Source organism: Myodes glareolus, chromosome 11 (assembly GCF_982192425.1).
Source record: "Myodes glareolus chromosome 11, mMyoGla1.1, whole genome shotgun sequence".
In the NCBI taxonomy this organism is placed as follows: Eukaryota; Metazoa; Chordata; class Mammalia; order Rodentia; family Cricetidae; genus Myodes; species Myodes glareolus.
Window position 1 is genome coordinate 71825466 of NC_142036.1, and position 20556 is coordinate 71846021.

At 40.1% G+C, this 20556-nt stretch overlaps 1 protein-coding gene across 1 annotated transcript in view; it reads right to left on the minus strand.

Moving 5' to 3' along the window:
- The window catches only part of Nubpl (NUBP iron-sulfur cluster assembly factor, mitochondrial), a 184552-nt gene that overhangs the window by 101080 nt on the left and 62916 nt on the right, over nucleotides 1-20556 (minus strand). Inside the window, exons 5-6 of the mRNA XM_048415438.3 lie at nucleotides 17195-17234; nucleotides 17021-17111 (exon numbers count right to left, since the gene is read on the minus strand). Coding sequence (XP_048271395.3) covers nucleotides 17021-17111; nucleotides 17195-17234 — 131 coding nt within the window. The remainder of the gene's footprint in view (nucleotides 1-17020; nucleotides 17112-17194; nucleotides 17235-20556) is intronic.

Below are 20556 nucleotides of genomic sequence, written 5' to 3' on the forward strand. Positions count from 1 at the left end.
TTCCTGGATCAACTTACTCACAGGACATGGTGAATTGAAAAGAACCCCATGACTGAACTGGCCGAAAATGTCACTCAATAGAAAGCAATTGCTTTGAACTGTTAATGGATACCAGCTTCCATAAATCCTGGAAGCACTAGAGATGGTTTGGTGTAGGAGGTCCTTCTGTTTATGTGTTGTTTTCATTGGTTGAATAAAGAAACTGCCTTGGCCTTTTGATGGAGCAGAACTTAGATAGGCAGAGTAGACAGAACTGAATGCTGGGAAGAAGGGCAGAGTGAGAGACGCCATGGATCTCCCGCCTGAGACGGACGCTGGTTAGAATCTTGCCGGTAAGCCACAGTCACGTGGTGATACACAGATTAATAGAAACGGGTTAAATTAAGATGTAAGAATTAGCCAATAAGAAACTAGAGCTAATGGGCCAAGCAGTATTTTAATTAACACAGTTTCTGTGTGGTTATTTTGGGTGTAAGCTAGCCGGGAGGCTGGGACAAACAAAGGGCCACTCTCCTCGTGCAACAATGGTTAGTTTTGTTGTCAATCTGTTGAATCTAGAATCACTGAGGAGACAGTCTGTCTGTCAAGTACTACCTAGAGAAGGGAGCCCCTGGCTGTGTCTGTGAAGGGCTATCTAGGTTAGGGTTATTGACTGCAGCTGGCACTATCCCATGGTCTTAGGGTCTTGGATGAAATGAGAAAAAGTGAGCTGAGAACTAGAATTTATTGCTTTCTGGTCTGACTACAGCTACAATGTGAACAGCTACCTCAAATGCCTACTACCGCGACTTCCCCACTACAACTATCTGTTCCATCACACTGGGGGCCATGGCTTTCCCACCGTGATTGACTGTACCATCACACTGGGAGCCAAAACAAATCCCTTCTTGTTGAAATTGATTTTGTCATAGCAAGATAAAAAGTAATTCAGAAATCTCAGTAATTAAGGGAAAAACAGTTTTAATCTTGATGAAACCACTGTCCACAGGTATCGACCACCACTGACTTCCCCTCTGAATGACGCTGTCCTAGGTAACCGAGAAATGCACTGTGTCTGTGTGCTATGCAATCAAATCCTAACAGTGAACGAGGTAAAAAAAATTAATTCAGTCTTGTGAGTTTATTTTTAATTTATGATAACTATGTATTTATGGAGTATAGTACGATATTCTGTCATATTTTATAATTAAATCAAGCTAGCAAACATAACTTTCACTGTATATACTCTTTTTTGATGGCAAGAACATTTAAAATCTAATCTTCTAGCTATTAATTTAATAAATGAATTATATTAGTAGTTATTGAAATAATAACAAAATATTTATCAACTTTCTGATGTCAAACAAAGCAGTAGAGACTTTATAATTTGCTTCTATATAAAAGCATCTCCCAAATAATATATTATCTGTATTAACAAAAACGCAATTGACAAGGACTGAAGCTGGAGTATTTAAATAATGAATATCAAAGTGAAGAGATTTACAAAGACATTTTCTCAGAATTGTCCTCTACATTATGACACAGGGTGAGAGACGGCTCTGCAGGAAAAGGCACTTGGGAGCATCTGACAGCCTGAGTCAGATCTGCAGCTCACACGGAGAAAGAAGGAACCAACTCCAGCAGGCGTTCTCTGGCCTCTTACACACTGTGGGACATGCACATTCATATACAGAAAAACAATTTTTTTAGACTATTAATTGTTAAATAAAATTTTATCCAGACTATGAAAAGAAAACCATTTTAATGTCATTTGAGGTCTAGATATTATGCAAATAAATGTTTTTACTCTTTTAAGGGAAAATTTAGAACTTTTAAAACTTCCGACGTTTATTTCTGTTAAAAGCCCAGAGAACTGGTCAGATGCACTTTGGCACCCGGCCATGTTTATCTATTGTACCTTCCTTTACCTCAGTCTCCTTAGTTTTAAAATCAGAGCAGTACTAAAGTCCAAATTGATCAAAGACCTCAACATAAAGCCAACCACACTGAATCTCATAGAAGAGAAAGTGGGAAGTACACTTGAATGCATTGGCACAGGAGACCACTTCCTAAATATAACCCCAGCAACACAGACACTGAGAGAAACAATTAATAAATGGAACCTCCTGAAACTGAGAAGCTTCTGTAAGCAAAGGACACAGTCAATAAGACAAAATAGCAGCCAAGAGAATGGGAAAATATCTTCACCAACCCCACATCAGACAGAGGACTGATCTCCAAAATACACAAAGAACAAATAATCCAATAAAAAAAGGGGGAGTACAGACCTAAACAGAGAACTCTCAACAGAAGAATCTAAAATGGCTGAAAGACACTTACATCCTTACATCAACATCCTTAGCCATTAGAGAAATGCAAATCAAAACAACTCTGAGATTCCATCTTATACCTGTAACAATGGCCAAGATCAAAAACACTGGTGACAACTTATGCTGGAGAGGTTATGGGATAAAGGGAACACTTCTGCATTGCTGGTGGGAGTGCAAACCAGTTACAGTCGCTTTGGAAATCAATATGGAAAAAAATCTCAGAAAATTGGAAATAACCTACCTCAAGACCCAGCAATACCACTTTTGGGTATATACCCAAAGGATGTTCAATCATACAACAAGGACATGTGCTCAACTATGTTCATAGCAGCTTTGTTTGTCATAGCCAGAACCTGGAAACAACCTAAATGCCCCTCGGCTGAAGAATGGATAAGGAAGATGTGGCACACCATGGAGTACTACACAGCAAGAGAAAAAATAATGACATCTTGAAATTTGCGGGCAAATAGATGGATCTATAAAACATCTTATTGAGTGAGGTAACCCAGATCCAGAAAGGCAAATATAATATGTACTCACTCATAAATGGCTTTTAGAAATAAAGCAAAGAAAAAACAGCCTATAATTCACAATCCCAGAGAAACTAGAAAACAAACAGGACCCTAAAAGAGACATATAAGGATCTAATCTACACAGGAAGTAGAAAAAGGCAAGATCTCCTGAGTAAATTGGGAGCATGAGAATTATAGGAGAGGGTAGAAAGGGAGGGGAAGGAAGGGAGGGGAGTAAAGAGATAAACCTCAATAAAAAACAATAAAAAAAAGGAAAAAAATAAAATAAAATCTTAAAAAAAGAATTTTGTGGATTAAAAAAATATACATAAACAGAATAAGGTTTGGTAAGTAGAAAATACTTATCAATAAGCAGAAAAAATTTAAATATAGCATTATCTTGGACTAATACATTAATTTAATTTGTTTAGTCGATGTTTTCTACATTCAGGTAACACTCGAGACTCTGACTCTACGAATACAGAAAATATAAAGAGCTAACATTGGTTCACATGGCCACATAGGCAAACACACAGGCACACAAGAGAAACAATAATAGTGAAAAAAAGATTTCAAAATGTCCATTTGTTTTTATTTTGTCAGATGATTTATACACACCAACAATATGATGTAAGCAACCACCTATCATCTATGAATGAAAATAATACAGTTATAACTTTCAACTGTGAGCAACTACACATTAACAGTGCTTTGAACCAGTAAGAGAAGGTTGGCAGTAAGCAAACAAATCTTTGGGGCCCATGTTTCATAACTTTTCTCTTTTACAGCACTATTCCCCAAATCTAATGAACTGGAGGAAAATGTAAAGCAGTAAACAAGGTTGTCTTGAAAGTAATGCTGACGGTCTTTCAACTGACTGACAGCAGGAGAATTTGTTTTAGGGAAAATTATCTATCTGGCTACCTTTGAGTATGTGATAAAGGGAAAATAAAATTGTTTGTATGGTATGTACACAAAGCGTGTCTCAACATAAAGAAGTAACAACAGAAAGAAAATTGTAGTAACACCCTGCATGCCTTCCGATCACCATGGGCTAAACCTGGAGATCAGTAACAACAGAAACAAAAGGCTTACAAAACTCATGGAAACTAGACAACTCACTAGTAAATGTAAAATTGGGCAAGAAAGAAATTAAAGACTTTCTAGAATTGAATGAAAATGAATACATAGCATTCTCAAATTTAGGGGGCACAATGAAGGATGTTTTAAGAACTAAATGCCTAGTGAAAACACTGGCGCAATCTCACGCTAGCAACATAACCACGCACCTGAAAGCTCTAAACGAAAAGGAATCATGCCCAAATGGAGGAGATGACAGGAAATAATCAAGCTTGGGGATGATATCAATAAAACAGAAACAAACAAAAATACAAAGAATCAATGACTCAAAGAGTTGGTTCTTTGAGAAACTTAATAAGATTGACAAACCCTTATCCAAATTAACTAAAATTAAAAAACCCTTATCCAAATTAACTAAAAGGTGAAGAGATAATATCCAAATTCATAAAGTAGAGGTGAAAAGGGTAACAGAACAACAGACACTGAGGAAATCCAGAGAATCATAAGGACACAGTTTAGAAACCTATACTCCACCAAATTGGAGAATCTAAAAGAAACTGATAGTTTCCTCAATATGTACCACTTACCAAAGTTAAATCAAGATCAGACAAGTAATCTAAACAGACCTGTAACCCCTAGTAAAATAGAAGCAGTCCACTGAAAGTCTCCCAGCCAAAACGAAGCACAGAATTCTACCAAACTTTCAAAGAAGAGTGAATGTCGACATTCCTCAAATTATGCCACAAAATAGAAACAAAAGCAACATTGCCTAATTCATTTTATGAGACCACAGTTACTCTGATACCCAAACCACACAAAGACTCAACAAAGAAAAGAGAATTACAGGCCACTTTCCCTAATGGATATAGATGTAAAAGCACTCAATAAAATACTTGTAAACCAAATCCAAGAACATATCAAAAAGATCATCCACTATGATCAAGTAGGCTTCATCCCAGAGATGCAGGAACGATGCAATATATGAAAACCAATCAGTATAATACACTATAAAAACAAACTGAAAGAAAAAACTCACATGATCATCTCATTGGATACAGAAAAGGCTTGACAAAATCCAACACTTCTTCATGATAAAAGTCCTGGAGAGATTGGAGATACATGAGACATACTTCAACATAATAAAGGCAATTTACAGTGAACCTAAAGCCAACAGCAACTTGAATGGAGAAAAGCTCAGAGAGTCCACTAAAATCAGGAACAAGACAAGGTTGTCTGTACTCTCCATAGCTACTCAACATAGTACTTGAAGTTTTAGCTAAACAATAAGACTCCTGAAGGAGACCAAGGCGATGTAGATTGGAAAGGAAGAAGTTAAAGTGTGCTGGGCAAGCCAGAGGGAGCAAGCCAGTTAGGAGTCTTTCTCCACAGTCTCTTCTTCAGCTCCTGCCTCCAGGTTCCTGGCCTGACCTCCTGCCCTGGATTCCCTTGAAAATGAACTGTGATGGGAAAGAATAAGACAAATAAATCATTCCTCTCTCAGACTCTCCAAGCAACAGGAACCAAGCGGCAAGCAATAAAGATCAAAGTATATGTCTGTCAGCATTTAAATAATCACTAGAAAAAGATGCTGTACCTCAACATAGCTAAAAGCCACGGGCTTAGGATAAACTCTACTTTATGCAGCATGCAGAAAGTTAAAAAAAAAAAAGCTAAAATTAAAAGAACACACTGACAGTGACCCTGAAACGACAGCGGGACGGTACTGATTGACTCTAATTTCAGAAACACTAGACATGGAAATCGGTGTATCTGCCAAGTAGAAAAGAGCAGTCCCAGTCCTGTGATGGCCCAATCATCACGATCTGCTCAAACTCCATGTGGTCTGAGGAATGCCAGCAGCTTTGAGACATCTGACTCTAATCTTTGATTCCTCATCTGCACCTAGAAACAAGGTAAGCCCTTGCCTGCCCACCAGGGACCACATCTCCGAGAAGCTTTCCAGAGGATCTGCAAGTAATCTTGCATGACCTTCAGGAGGGCTTCTCCATCACCACCGCGGTGGACAAACAATGACTCCTGCCGCAGACTCGGCTCAAACCATTCCAAGCTGTTCTTCAACAACTACACCCAGAAAAGGGTGACGGGAAAACTGAGGCTGTCTTCTGGGCATATCCAAGGGGGAGATGGACTATTAGAAAGGTTTGACAATGAGTCTCTTTTTAGGTTGATTCACTTCAAAGGGAAATTATTTTAGCCTTAGCGGTTTCTGCTGCTAATGAGCTATCTACTCCTTTTACCCTGCTTCGATCAGGATATTCCACAGTGTGGCAGTTTCTAACACTTTTTTTACACTAATTTTAACTATTGGACTTCATTAAATGAGAGTCTGCCATTTTTATCATTTTTCTTTAAAAAAAAAACAGATCTGCTACCCACTCACATTAGAGCTACAGTTATAGCCAACATTAGCATGCAATGGCAGTCTATGGGCTCTGTGTTATTACTTTGCACTCGTACATAGACTGAAGGAACAAGGAAAGGTTAACTTTGATTTCCCTGTATGTTGTCTCTGCATTCAGACTGGGTACTAGACCACACTGTTTATTTTCCTCTAATCTCCCTTGCTCAATGGGGAAGCAAACCTACACCTTGAGATCAAAGGCTAGGAAGGCCTAAGAACAGCTCAGAAGATATTGGCCACTGAAATTATACCCAAGACAAGCGAACACTTTAGGCTGGGAAACATGGGAAAGACCCAGGGTAAGAAACATAATATGGCAGGGAAAAGTTCTGCAGCAGAAGCCTGGGTGACAAGGTAAGACACTCAACCTTGCCACAGAAGTCAGCGCGAAGAAACAGCTACTAACACACCAAGTGCGCGAACAGACGATGACGTTAGTTTTAGTGTGCAGGATGGCACCAGATGTGCCTCTCAGAAGACCTAAGACCTAGGAAAACACCATGGCCAAGAAGAGTAAGGTACCTTCATCTCTAAAGGAGTCCACAGTGGGACGGGTATAAGGCCAGGTGACACAGAGCAGCAAGGCCTGACTCAGCCATAGGTGACCAGGATGACAGCAGGCGGCCTCCCCTGAGCCAGGGACTCCCTCTGTCCTCATCTGATTACTGCTTGCTTCTGTCACTTCCTTGCTAAAAATGATCCATCTAAAACGTCAGCTCAGTAAGGAGTTTACTAGATAAAGGGGGGCTCTATCCTGCCCTGATGGGGCCAGAGGACAGATATAGATTAGTGAAGGAATGGCAGGCAGACCTGCTCTAATGGTAAAGCAATCTGGCAGAAATGACTTGGAAACAGTTGATGCCAGCCTGAAACCTGCGGTAGCTGTGGTCCTAGAGTCTAGCACAGCAACACACACAACTGTGCAGAACAGCACTCAGAACTACACACAAGTCCTGTCATCACTGTCATCTGAAGGCTCTCTGGAAGTCATCTCCGATAATTAACAGGGGACGGGCATTTTAGGAGGAAGAAATCACAGCAATTAATAGTCAGGGGCTGCCTCTAACTCCTTTGACAGCTTGTTCTTCGGAAGCCGACCACAGGGTTCCTTCTCTGACATGAAACCTAATAAGACTACGACATCTATATCCTATAGCAATCCCACCAGCCAGGGAAGTCAGCACTATATGACAGTTTGTTCTCTAAGTTCCAATCTTATTACATTTTTATAGTCTTATTCTAAGGTTTTCAAGAAGAAAAGGAAACTCAAAACTAGGCTCAGTCCAATTGACTCTTTAGCCTTAGATTACGTTCTCAAATCTAATAGGAGTGACTGAGCTAGTCCATCTAGAAACCATGCTCTACATTTTAAAAATCTTCTTTCAAGTACAACTTTGACGTACCTGAAAGATCACTCTCTGCCCAAATGAATCAGTATTCTTAATTTTTTTTGTTTTTGTTTTTGTTTCTGTTTTATGCTAAATGTCATATGACATACGTAAAAAACATGTTTTTGTCGTTCTTCTGTTTCCTTGCCCACACCCGTTACCCCAAGTTGACCCTTGCGGCTTCTCCCAACCCAGTCTCTCCTTTTTTGTTTTCTACCTAAAGAGTTACCATTCCGCCAGAATAGCGTGTGGTGCCAGCCACTGAGTGGGACACCTGGACTTTAGCGAGCTCTAACAAGCACTATTGAGGACACCTGTGAGATGCCTGGGCACACTCCCGGGGTCTCTGGATGCTATACCATGTCCATGACTTCCACAGCCCAGCTGGCAGAGTGGAGAACTGTAGAGTTCTTAATTCTAATGCTGCACAGAGACCCACAGAATGACTTTTAAATATGAAGAGTACCTGATGAAGTAAAAAGCACAAGGAGGAATAAATACGGTCAGACGCCCCAGACTGGTCATGAGGACACCCAGTGACTTCACAGTGAACACATCCTCAGAGAACCTGTCCCTGCACCATCCCTGCAAGGCAATACATTTTCCTACACTTAGATATAGTCAACTTAATTCTCTTAAAATATCATTTAATATTGTATCTCTTTGTCTAGCTGTCCAAGAACCTTTGAAACTTATAGAATAACAAAATGTTTTATATTACTTAAATGTCAAAAGGAGAAAAATGGATATTTTCCTTACAAAGTAGCTGCCTATGAATGACTACAAAGAAAGTCGTATGTTACAATGCTTCCTTGCTTCCACATATCCTGACAGTCACCGATTTCCACAGCTACCACTACTCTCCAATAGGAAGATTTTAGAATCTTTACATATTTACAACTACTAACCTTAAGGTGAACTCCAATAGGTGCCTGCCTGTGATCTTCGGGATAATCCTGGCCCTGATAGAGACAACAGTTTGTATCTACTGGATAATGCATGTGTTTGCTATATAGACTTTATAGGGAAATAGTACTGGTAATAAAGTTTTATACCTTTTTATTTCCACAACACATTAGTCATTACCTAATAAACCTCTATTGTCGCAAACATTAAATACAGAAAAGAACTCGGATGTTAATTATTCTATTAAACACTGAGAAAAACACTCCTAGCAGAGCTTCTTGTATAATCACTGGCCGTTTGAAAAACTATGTATCGAACTCCTTTGGCTCTTCCCGTGAGAGGTACTTAGGGGAGTTCAAACATTTTCTTTTTTCATTTTATACAGGATTAAGCAGAGTTTAGCCCAACTCAAAGGCAAGATTCTTTAGGAAGCTGAGGGCTGAGAACATTCCTTTCTCAAAAGTGAAATTCCATTGTCAGGGAAATCACTAATGCGGACTACCAAGGGGAAATGTCTCATTCCTATGGCAGGATCAGCTAAAGTGAACCGCTTCTCCTGTTGCTAGGAAACCGCCACTCATTACATGCCATTATCAGCACCCTAGAGAAGAAAACTGGCATCTGCTCCACATTTGGGATACTAGGGATTGAACGAAAACCACTGAAACTGCTGCCAAAATCCCTGGGCTCTGAGTCTATGCTGCATCACAGCAGGCATCCCCATCACCCGCCTTTGAAGTTTCCCTGCTCAACTTCCTTCTCTAATGACTAAAATTACTTTTCCAATATCATACATTTCCAAACTCAAAGATTCTAAGAAAAAAAAAAAGTCCTCAGAAATGTTAACAGAGAGATTAAAAAGCAGTTGTTATTCATTTCATGAAAGACACTAGATATTTCTGCGTTTAATGATTAAGATCAGAACAGAACACAAAAACATGATTTCAAATATGGGGAGGACAAAAAGAAACACACAGTAATAAATTCTGCACTGAAATGACATTTCAGCATTTATATGCCTGGTTTTCTACCTCTGTTTTTATATCCTGACATGCTTTTCTGCAATGCTTCACAGACACACTCCCAAACATACACAATATTTATTCACCAATCTTCTCTCTTCCTTTCAACAGATGAAGTTCCAAGAAGAAACGGTGAAACTATACAGATACGGTACTAGAAACTGGCAAGCTGAAACCAAAAGACTTCCAATCCTACCACTTCTGTATTCTGAAAATCAAGCCATCCTTCAGAAGCTAGTGTAAGTTGGTTAAAGTGGCTGGCAAGCCTCCTTCACTAAGTTAGGATGAGGCTGGCAGGGCTCCATCCCATTGGAATTCTTCCCACCTCCCATTCGCTCAGGGCATTGCAGTGACTCCTGGCTGCATTCAGAGCTCAATAACCAGTCCTTGGGATAACGAAGAATTTGTTCTCAGGGGATTCTGCCACGCTGAAATAGCTTGCCTGGCTTCTCCCAGCCTCTTCCATTGTTCCCTTCTTAACAGAATCATTTCCTACTAAGGCTGCGAGATTTAGAAGAAAGAAAAAAAAAAACAGAAAACTCCACCAAGTTTAAAAATCAGATTTTTTTAAAGCATGGATGTTGGGGGCTGTGGACCCCTAGATCCTAAATTTCCTGTCAACAACTTGTTTTCTATGCTTGGAGCTGCTCTGAGCACAGACAGGGGAGTGGTTTCTGGCAGCTGCAGCTGAAAGATCCCAAGAGCTGGGGCGTGGCCAGAGCTGCCCCTGAACACAATAAAGTGGGCATTCTTGGCATTCTTCTATCAAGGATGATGCATGTCCCCACGTCTCTGTCTGTTTGTGTGTGTGTATTTTTAAGTCTCCAGCCTAGTTCCTGGCTCACATAACGTCCCGCGTAGTGCAGCACTACACACGGACCTTTCCTAAGTACCCCATGCATCGCTAGGACCCAGACTTAGTTGGACACCTCACAGTCTGCTCCTACTCCACTGTGTAGCCTTGATCCTTGACTCTTTCCTTGTTGTTGTAGATCTGACCTTCCTCACAAACCCCTCTTCCAAATTCTATTTTATTCTCTTATATTCTGAAAAGCAGCCTCTGGTTTCTAATGCCCTCACTGCTCAGCACACAACCAATCCATCTGCCCCTTCTCACACCATCCCACCTCACAGGAGATTCTCAAGTATCTGATCCTTTCATCTCTGCCTCAGCTCTGGATTCCTCCTATGTCCTGCAGAACACAGGACTTCACTTCCCTGACTCTCTCCTCTATTGACTGGCTCTTCCCCCCATGACTTCCCGTACTGCGACTTCTAATCCTACATCCAGCAATGGTCTGTCCATGTGGTCTACGGGCTTTACAGACTGGCTACAGAGAACCACAAAAGCTTTGATGGTTAGCATCCCATGGGCCTTGGCTGCTACACAGGGATCCTGTCACTCAACTCTCTATCTTCATTTATTCCTCTGGAAGACATTACAAGTCATCTCCTCAGCACTACTGACTAATTCCAGAACACGGTTAGAGTCACTTGGGATAATATATTTAGAAATGCTAACTCCATGGCCCTACCTTTAACCCATGAAATACTGATGTTCATGTGGAGAAAATGGAAGGGGGCAGCTCTTCATATAATTATAAAAACAATGACACCCGTGAACCAGTGTCATTCAGTAAACCCACAGTCCTTTCCCTTCTACGGGGAAGATTAAGGCAAGGCTGATTTATTTAAGGCTATTTTTACCTCATTTGCCCTTTTGCCATTCCAGGTTTGAACTTAGACCTACAGGCTTCTTTCCCTAAAATGGTTCATCTGTCTCTCTTCTAATCCCACTCCATTTTGCCTCTTTCAGAATATTTCTTTTCATTAATCCGCTCATTTTCGATGACTTTCACTCCCTTGGACAAGGTATAACTGTCTGCTTGGGAGGAGATGTCACACTTTGTAGTTCAACCTATTTCCCAATTTCCTCTCTGTACTCTAACTTAGTAAACAGAATGTATCCCTACCTCCATTGTTTTGCATTAAATGTATTCTTAAACGCCTATAATTTGCCCTTTTTCTGCCAAAGTTTCAAAATGGCAGCGCTATATGTCAGCTGCCTCCTTTCCCGTCTCACTCCCCGTTCTCACTGGACTACGCCATTTTTAAAGCTCTGCAAACCAGAGATTCCCAAACTTACAGACTAAACTCAAGTGTCAACACATGGGTCACACACTCAGTGTGTGATTTAACTGGTATGGGGTAGAACCTGAAATCCAAGTTCTTAAAGGATTACTCAAAGATTCTCTTATGTAAAAATGCTGGAGAACCACTGATTCAAACAATCTAACAATCCACTAATAGTAAAATGTGTTATTTATTATGTAAGTATTACAAAAAGAAATAAATAATCAAAACAAACTGCAGAAAAGGAACTGGAATCTAAGGAGAAAGCCCTACATAACACTGAGACTTCAAGGAAACAAGTCTTCTTTAAATGCAACTGAAAATTTCATGATTTAGAAAGAAACATGCATCTATCAACTTTTGCCTTGGCAGAAGGAAATGGAATTGGGGCACCTTCTTATTAGCATGAACCACAAGTAGGCATTCTTGCAGCTTTCCACTCTGAATTCGTACAGCCACAATAGTTCCAAGAACTTGAAAGAAAATTTAGTGAAAGTTGCCTCGGGTTCAAAATGTCCCCAAGTACTGGGGAAACAACACAGAGCCTCTCAGAAAGGCCCGACTTTGCTGCGGGCATGAAGCAATCACAAAAGGCCATCAACATGTGAAATGCTAAAACGTGAAAAGAAAGTTACATGGTGATTGATAAAACACAGTAAGAGCATTTATATGCTGTTTTCTGGGTATATTATATATTAAAGCACATAATCCTCACTGTAAAGCAGTTAACACTAACCCATGTTACACATGAAGAAAACAAAGTCCAGAGGAGTGTAGCTGAGTTACACAACTGTAAAATGTGCAGAAGAGAATAAAATCGGGCAGATTAGGCCAGAGTCCATGTCCCTAGCCACTGCTCTGTGAACGTAAATCTAGGGCGTTAATATTTATGGGGCAGGCAAGAATAAAGACTTAAAGATAAATTACAAAAGGTTAAAAGGAAATCACAAAACTTGCCTAAGAATGAAGTGATAACATTAGAGAAACTATGGGAGATTTCTCTTCACAGAAAAACAGGGTCAGAAAATAACAGAGCATCTTTTAAGACCTTCAGAAAATAGTGTCACATCAGTAAAAATACAGAGAAAGAAATGCATTCCCAATAAATGAGGCATGAGATATCACTAATACATAAACACCACAGCAAAATACAGAAGAAAATTTCTAGGATAAAGAAAAGACACACACACACAGACAGAGAGAGAGAGAGAGAGAGAGCGAGCGAGAGAGAGAGAGAGAGAGAGAGAGATCTAAACAGGTAAGAAGTACTGGAGTAAGAAAAAAATCTGTGACAACATGAAAGATTGTTTTCTTGGTTATTTTAAAACACAACTGAGCAAGGAAGTCAGGACCGTAAGAGGTGCGTCCACCCACTGAGATGGTGGGACTGATCTAACAGGAGCTCACCAAGGCAAGCTGGACTTGGACTGATGGAGCATGTGATCAAACTGGACTCTCTGAATGTGGCTGATGGTGGAGGCTGACTGAGATGCCAAGGACAATGGCGTTGGGCTTTGATTCTACTGCATGGACGGGCTTTGTGGGAGCCTTGTCTGTTTGGATGCTCACCTTCCTGGACCTGGGGGGAGTGGGGAGGACCTTGGACTTCCCGTAGGGTAGGGAACCCTGACTGCTCTTTGGCCTGGAGAAGAAGGGGGAGGGGAGTGGGGGAAGGGGAGGAAAGTGGGAGGAGGGGAGGAGGCGGAAATTTTTAATAAAAAATAAATAAATAAAACACAACTGAATATATTGTATTGCAGTGTTTTACAAGATTACCCTTGTATCGTCGTAAAAGTCTATCCCAATATATGGAGTACAGTGAATGCCAAACAGAGCTACACTGTTGCAAAGACCTTAACTTCAGGTTCCACAGAGCTAGTGTTGCTTCTCTGCCCATCTCTCCTGTCCCAGGAGCTGGCCTCAAACATGTTCTGTAGCAAAGATGACTGTGAGCAACTGGTCTTCACGCAGGTACACTCCGCTATACTGACAGTACTTGAAGAAAAATGTTATAAGTTAAGAAAATTTATTATAATCCATAAAGTGGCTAAAGAAGAATACTAAATAAATACTAATCAAACCTGAAAATAATTTAAATGAATTTTTAAAAATATTAACTTGAAGACTTCAAAAAGCTAAGAAAACATATTTTATATATACATATATTCATATATATATATATATATATGAATACCAGGAAGTAAAACTGAAGATAATTTAAACAAATATAGAAAATTATTCTACTTCATTTATCCAAAAGAATACAATATAAAATTAATTTGGAAAAAATTATGTGTGGCAAGCATGGGAAAAGTCAGTGTAGAACCTTATCTCAGTCATAGCAGCAACTATGCCATGTATAAATTCAACAGCCAATCAAACTGCAAAGATTATTAAACTGGATAAAACAACAAGACAAAGGTAAATGTGTATCGACCCACTTTAAATATAACAAAGTTGATGTTTGATGATCTGCGGGTCTAAGGGTGTGGCTCAATAAGCTTGCTTAACGTGCACAAGGCCCGGGATTTGATCCAGGTTTGAGAGGTGGAGCAAAAAGAAAAGGGACTTTTTTTTAATTATGTGAAAACTGTGTATTAATTGGAGCAATGAAACACTAGGCAAAAGCAACTTAAGGGAAGAAGGTTTATTTTGGCATTTACTCCTAGAGTCCAGTCCACTAAGGTGGGGAGTCAAGGCTGCAGGAGCTCTAAGCAGCTGGAGCTCTAAAACACAGTCCGGAAGCAGAAAAATATCAGTGTCCATGCTCAGCTCCATCTCCCCTTCTCATTCAGTCTGGGCCCCAGCCAATGCTGTAATACTGCCCACATTTAGTGTGGGTCTTCCTGCCTCAGTTAACTCAGCTATACAGCGCCTTGCGAACATGCTCAGAAGACCAGCTCTTCTGTGAGTCCAGATCCCATCTGGGCAGTCAATATTAACCATCAGACATAGGCACAAGATTCTCATGTGGTTATGCCAGCATCGGGTAGGCCTCAAAATGAGAAGTTCACCAGAGACGTGGAGGAACAATTCAAAACAATAAAAGGGCCAGTTCACAAGGAAGGTATAACCATCCTAAACATGTATATCTAATAATAGAGCTTTCAAATAATGAAGCAAAATCTAGACCTCCTTTTAGTTACAAAGTTATAGATTGACAAGGCAGAAAGAATCAATAGAGACATAGGAGATTTGAACAACACTGTCAATAAACCTAATCTAAATGAAAAATACAGAGCATTAGCCACAATAACTATCTTAACTAGCCAAAACAGAGCATTGACAAAGATGGACATAATGTCTCCCAAATCTGCTAAAGTATTATAAAGCAAATCTACCCAAAACAAATTCATTCAAAGTGAATATGATTAAGCTCTTAGGAAAATGTGACAAATGTTTAGAAGTTGATCATACTACATATATCCATAAATAAGAGGAAAATAGAAATTAATTTGAACTGAATAACAGTGAAAACCTAAAGAAAATGAGAATTTGAGATTCAAAGGCATATCCTCAACCACTTCTATTAAACAGAAGGAATCTCCCGGGGCTGCAGAGAGGGCTGGCTGACTAGGAGCGCTGACCGCCCCCACAGAGGCCCTGGGCTTGACTCCCTGCACTCACAGGTGCCTCACAAGCACCTGTAACTCCAGTTCCAGGGCATCTGACACTTTCTCTGTCTCTATAGACTCATGTGCATACACAGTGCACATAAATTCATGCAGGTTCACATTTGCACACAAAAAATTAATAGATAAATAAATATCAGCTTTGAAAAAATAAGTCACTAAAGCCCAGAGATCTAAGTTTATGCCTTCAGGTGCTAGAAAAACAACAGTAAATTAGGCCCATAATCAAAAGCAGGGAAAATGATGAACAAAACGGGAAGCAATAAAGTAGTAAGTAGACATAGAATACAGGGTATTTTAAGTCAGAAGTTGGATCTTTGAAGCATGAATTATGAACAATAGAAAATAAAGAGAAAAATGCACAAATAGCTACTTTGGGGAATAAAGAAGACAACGGCACAGGCTGCAGCAACCTGAAAAGGTAGTAACGTATCACAGTGATCCAATTTCACACACTGTGCAACTTGTTTCTTTTCCCCAGATTCTGAAAAGATTCCTAAACTGAGCTTTTGCCAAATGCTAAGAAGGAGTGAAATCAGCTGACAGAAGTGTTCAGATGGTGACTAACTTTGGAGATCCAATTTGTGCGCTGCAGGCAATTAACGCAATTGTTCTCTATTTTCTGACAGTATTCAGCAATAAAGAATAGAAAGGCTGGACTCAGACAAACAGAGGTCACAGGCACAGAGGGACTGGTGAGGAGGGGGCATGGGAGACATGACTATAGTAACCAACAGGACCTGAGTGGAAAGAGGCGGAAATGCAGCCAAAGGTTAACAATCTGAACAGCAGAGGACTCTGATCCAAAGGTGAAAAAGAGTATTTTCCAAAACTTCATGAGCACCAGGGTTAGAAAGACAAGAAGTCTCAGAGACCATGGCCTATTTCTTCAGTTGCACAACCATCTGACATTAAAATCAGGAATAGTCCTTATTTAGAAATCCCCATAGAGGACAATCCATAGCGTGGTGCCAGATCCAATGTAGACCCTGGACAAATAAGGAGTAGCTATAAACTGGTGTGACAGATTTAATATTTACCTAAAACACAATTATACCTTCACATTTATCAAGAAAAAAGTACAGCTTATTCTAAACAAACTATAAATGAAATATAGCTCACCTGGTAGACTGAGATTTTGCAATCATATGTGATCTCTTTTGTTAGGAATGAAGTTGACAAAACATGTACAAAAAAAACCAAGAAAACTACAGAACCATATACAGAAAAAATAATAATAGTCACAACTGTTGTGAAGGAATTTAAAAGACAAGAAACATCATGACTCTGTATAAGCTCATTTATATCTGAAGAATTTCTACACAGCCCTAAAATTCATTACCGCCCACCGTGAGATGAAGCACAAATCTAAACAGACCTGCTCTTCCTACAACAGACTCGGAACACAGCAGCGTGTTGTGCTCGTGTGCGGCGGGAAGCTCAAGTTGGTGAAACCTGGTCCCAGTGCCACATTTATCATTCCACATTCCACCGTCAAGTAGACCTGTCGGTCAGATGTCTCAATGTTGGCTGCAGATTTTAACAAGCCTTCCACCGGCAAATGCATTAGCCACAACCCTGCTGAAGTAAAATAGTACTGAATGCAACTTTCTTACCTGTCTCAACAGTTTCTCAACGGCTGACATGACCATCAGGCCTCTCCAAACAACTGGAGCAGTCTCTTCAACCAAAAATCCCATCGACATACTGCAATAGGAACCCAAAAATAGAACTCATTTGTACAAGTTAACAGTACTCTTCAGAAAATACAAAATTCTAAAAATACTCACCAAGCAATACCATAATTCAAAAGAGGCCTCATTAGGTTGTCTGAAATAAGAGGGGGAAAAAATCTCTCTTAGAAGAGTATAGCATTGCACATACAGCACATTTTCTTCATCTTGTACACACATGGTTGGTAGACTGGATAGCCTGGGCTAATTAACATACCCATTACCTCTTACATTTAACACTTTATACACATGTGACTGGTAGACTGGTTAGCCTGGGCTAATTTACATACCCATTTACCATTTCTTTGTGGTAAGAACACTAAAACTACTTTGGCAGTTCTGAAGTACATAGTAATGTTTTACAACAGGTCACTGGAACTGTTCCCCTGACTAAAGGGTGCCATGCATCCTTTAGTTAAAAAATCCTCATACCCTTGGATTAAAAATGTTCCTTTTCTTATTCACCTTGGCAATGATTAATCTTCATTGTCACTTGACTGGTTAGAGTCACCTAGGAAACAATCCTCTGGCTGCGTCTAGGAGGTTGTTTCCATGGAAGTTTAAGGAGGATGGAAGACCCACCCTGAATGTGGGCAGCACTAACCCCTGTGCAAAGGTCTGAGAGTGGATAAGCTGGGTTGACTGTGGATGCCCTGTGATCAGTCACATCACACTCCTGCTGCCACACCTTCCTCAGCACAGCGGGGAAGATCTCCTCAAACTGTAGGATAGATAGATAGATAGATAGATAGATAGATAGATAGATAGATAGATAGATAGATAGATAGATAGATAGACAGACAGACAGATAATAGATAGATGATAGATAGACGATTGATATAGATGATAGACAGATAGATAGATAGATAGATAGATAGATAGATAGATGATAGATAGATAGATGATAGATAGATACATAGATATAGATGATTTATATAGGTGATTTATATTGATTATAAATTTATAGGTGATTATATAGGTGATTTATATAGATGATTTATATATTTATATACGATTGATATAGATGATAGACAGATAGATAGATAGATAGATAGATAGATAGATAGATAGATAGATAGATGATAGATAGACGATAAATAGATAGATGATTGATATAGATGATAGATAGATAGATAGATAGATAGATAGATAGATAGATAGATAGATGATAGATAGATAGATGATAGACAGACAGACAGACAGACAGATAAGTAGAAACCTCTCCTCCCTGGTAATTGCCTTCTGTTGGGCATTCTGTCACAGGAGTGAGAAAAATAACTAATGCAAGCCCTAGCCCCTCACCAAACAGCATTAGAACTTCACCTCATCCCACGTCCAGCCTCTCGGACTGCTCTGGTCCTCCTACATATATGAGGTCAGGGACCAGCCTAAAGAGTCCACCTAACCCTACCATTCACACGCCCTCCCCAAGGCCTGATTCTAGCTGAGATCCAGCATCTTGATGCCTCAGATGTAAAACTCTCAGCTACCTCTCCAGCAACACGTCTGCCTGCGTTCCCACCATGGAAATAATGGACTAAACCTTTGAACTGTAAGCAAGTCCCAAATGAATGCTTTCCTTTATAATAGTTGCTGTTGTTATGGTATCCATTCACAGCAACTAAATCCTAACTAAGACAGAGTAAAAGTATAAAAATGAAAACTTATTTTTAAACTGCTGAGAATTCTAATATATCATTGCATAATAAAAGGGGCACATGAGGTATAGCTGCAGAATGCAAATAAAGATGTTATAATGAAAACTAAAAAGATGACACATTACTAATAAACACTAAGAGGATCCTTGGCACAAAAGTTTAGCCAGATACTAGAAGCCTTCCTCTGGCTGAAGTAGCGGTTTGAGAGTTTGCATGGTCCATGTGGCAGTGCTTGCAGATAAGAAGAAATAAGTGCAGTCACCAACACTGGTGACTCCACAATGAAGTGCAATCTGCCCAGAGGGATGACGGGAAAGAGGCCGGAGCACTGCGACCTCAGGGACAAAACACGACAGCAGCAGAGCGGCTAACTGCTTTACAGAAGAGCCTCTGTGGCAGTTAATAGTCAGGACATTATCAAAAAATAAAATCACACAATAGCTGTATTCCTAAAAAAGACAAGTAAGTTGTTTTTTATCTAAAATTGTACTTTAGAGGCTCAATGACTTCACCGTGTAAGGAAATGGTTTCCCTTCAGGTCCTGGCATATTTAGCCATAAGTCAAAGAGAACAGAGACAGAGGCAGAAGGGCAAAAACGGACAGACACGGTATGTCCTCATGAAACACAAAGTCTAGTTGTAAATAAACACTAACACTACCCACAAAATCCCCACAGCAGAGCCTAGAGCCAAAGCCAGCCCAACAGAGAACAGCATAGACCTGGCCTGTCTAATACCAGGTCTATCTTAGGAATAAAAGAAGACATCCCGATTTTTCAAAGGACTCTTAAAACTTGATAATCTTATAAAGTTTGTAATAATATTGGGAAGATTATTGCTGAAGAGTAAAAAACACCATTTATAGAAAAAGTATCATCTGTCTAAAGAGACGGCAACTTTACATTGTTATTATCGGGTTTTCAAATAAGCATAAGAGTACCTGCTTGTGACATACAAAGTGATACATGGATATATACACACATGCTGTGAGGTCATTCAATCAGCCTGACATCGAGTGCCTCACATGCTTCCTCTGTGGTGAGAATATGTGGAATCAGGTCCTCCCAAGCCCTAGCTCATCACAAACTGCAGTCGCCACAGTGCACACTGCCCACTGCACACTGCCCACTGCCCACTGCCCACTGCCCACGGCCCACTGCCCACTGCACACTGCCCACTGCCCACGGCCCACTGCACACTGCCCACTGCACACTGCACACTGCACACTGCCATCTCCCTACACTGCTGCCCGCTCCCCAGCCCCCAGGAAACACCATTGTGCTCTCTGAGTCTGGGCTTCATTATTGGGGATTTCAGATGAGTGAGATAACAAAATAATACAGTTTGTCTTTTTCTGCCTCACTTATTTCTCTCAGCATATTTTCCAGATTCCTTCAGGCAGCTCAAATGGAAGACTATCCTACCGTGGCTGAGTAGTATTCCACTGTGAATATAAACTGCATTTTCTGTATCAATTCATCTGCTAACTGATATTTTTTTCTACATCTTGATTTTCTTGAATAATACTATAACAAACATAGAAGGGCAGAACTCATCAGCATACTGGTACCATTTCCTTGATCTGATTCTGGAATATATGATAACTCCATTCTTTAATGTTTCAGTAGTTCCCGCGCTGTTTCCCATTATCACTGTGCAGTTTATACGTCTACCGACAGTGCATATGGGCTCACTTTCTCCACAGCCACACTATGATGCATCTTTTTTGTTTGTGTTTTTTCGGGATTTCATGTAGCCCAG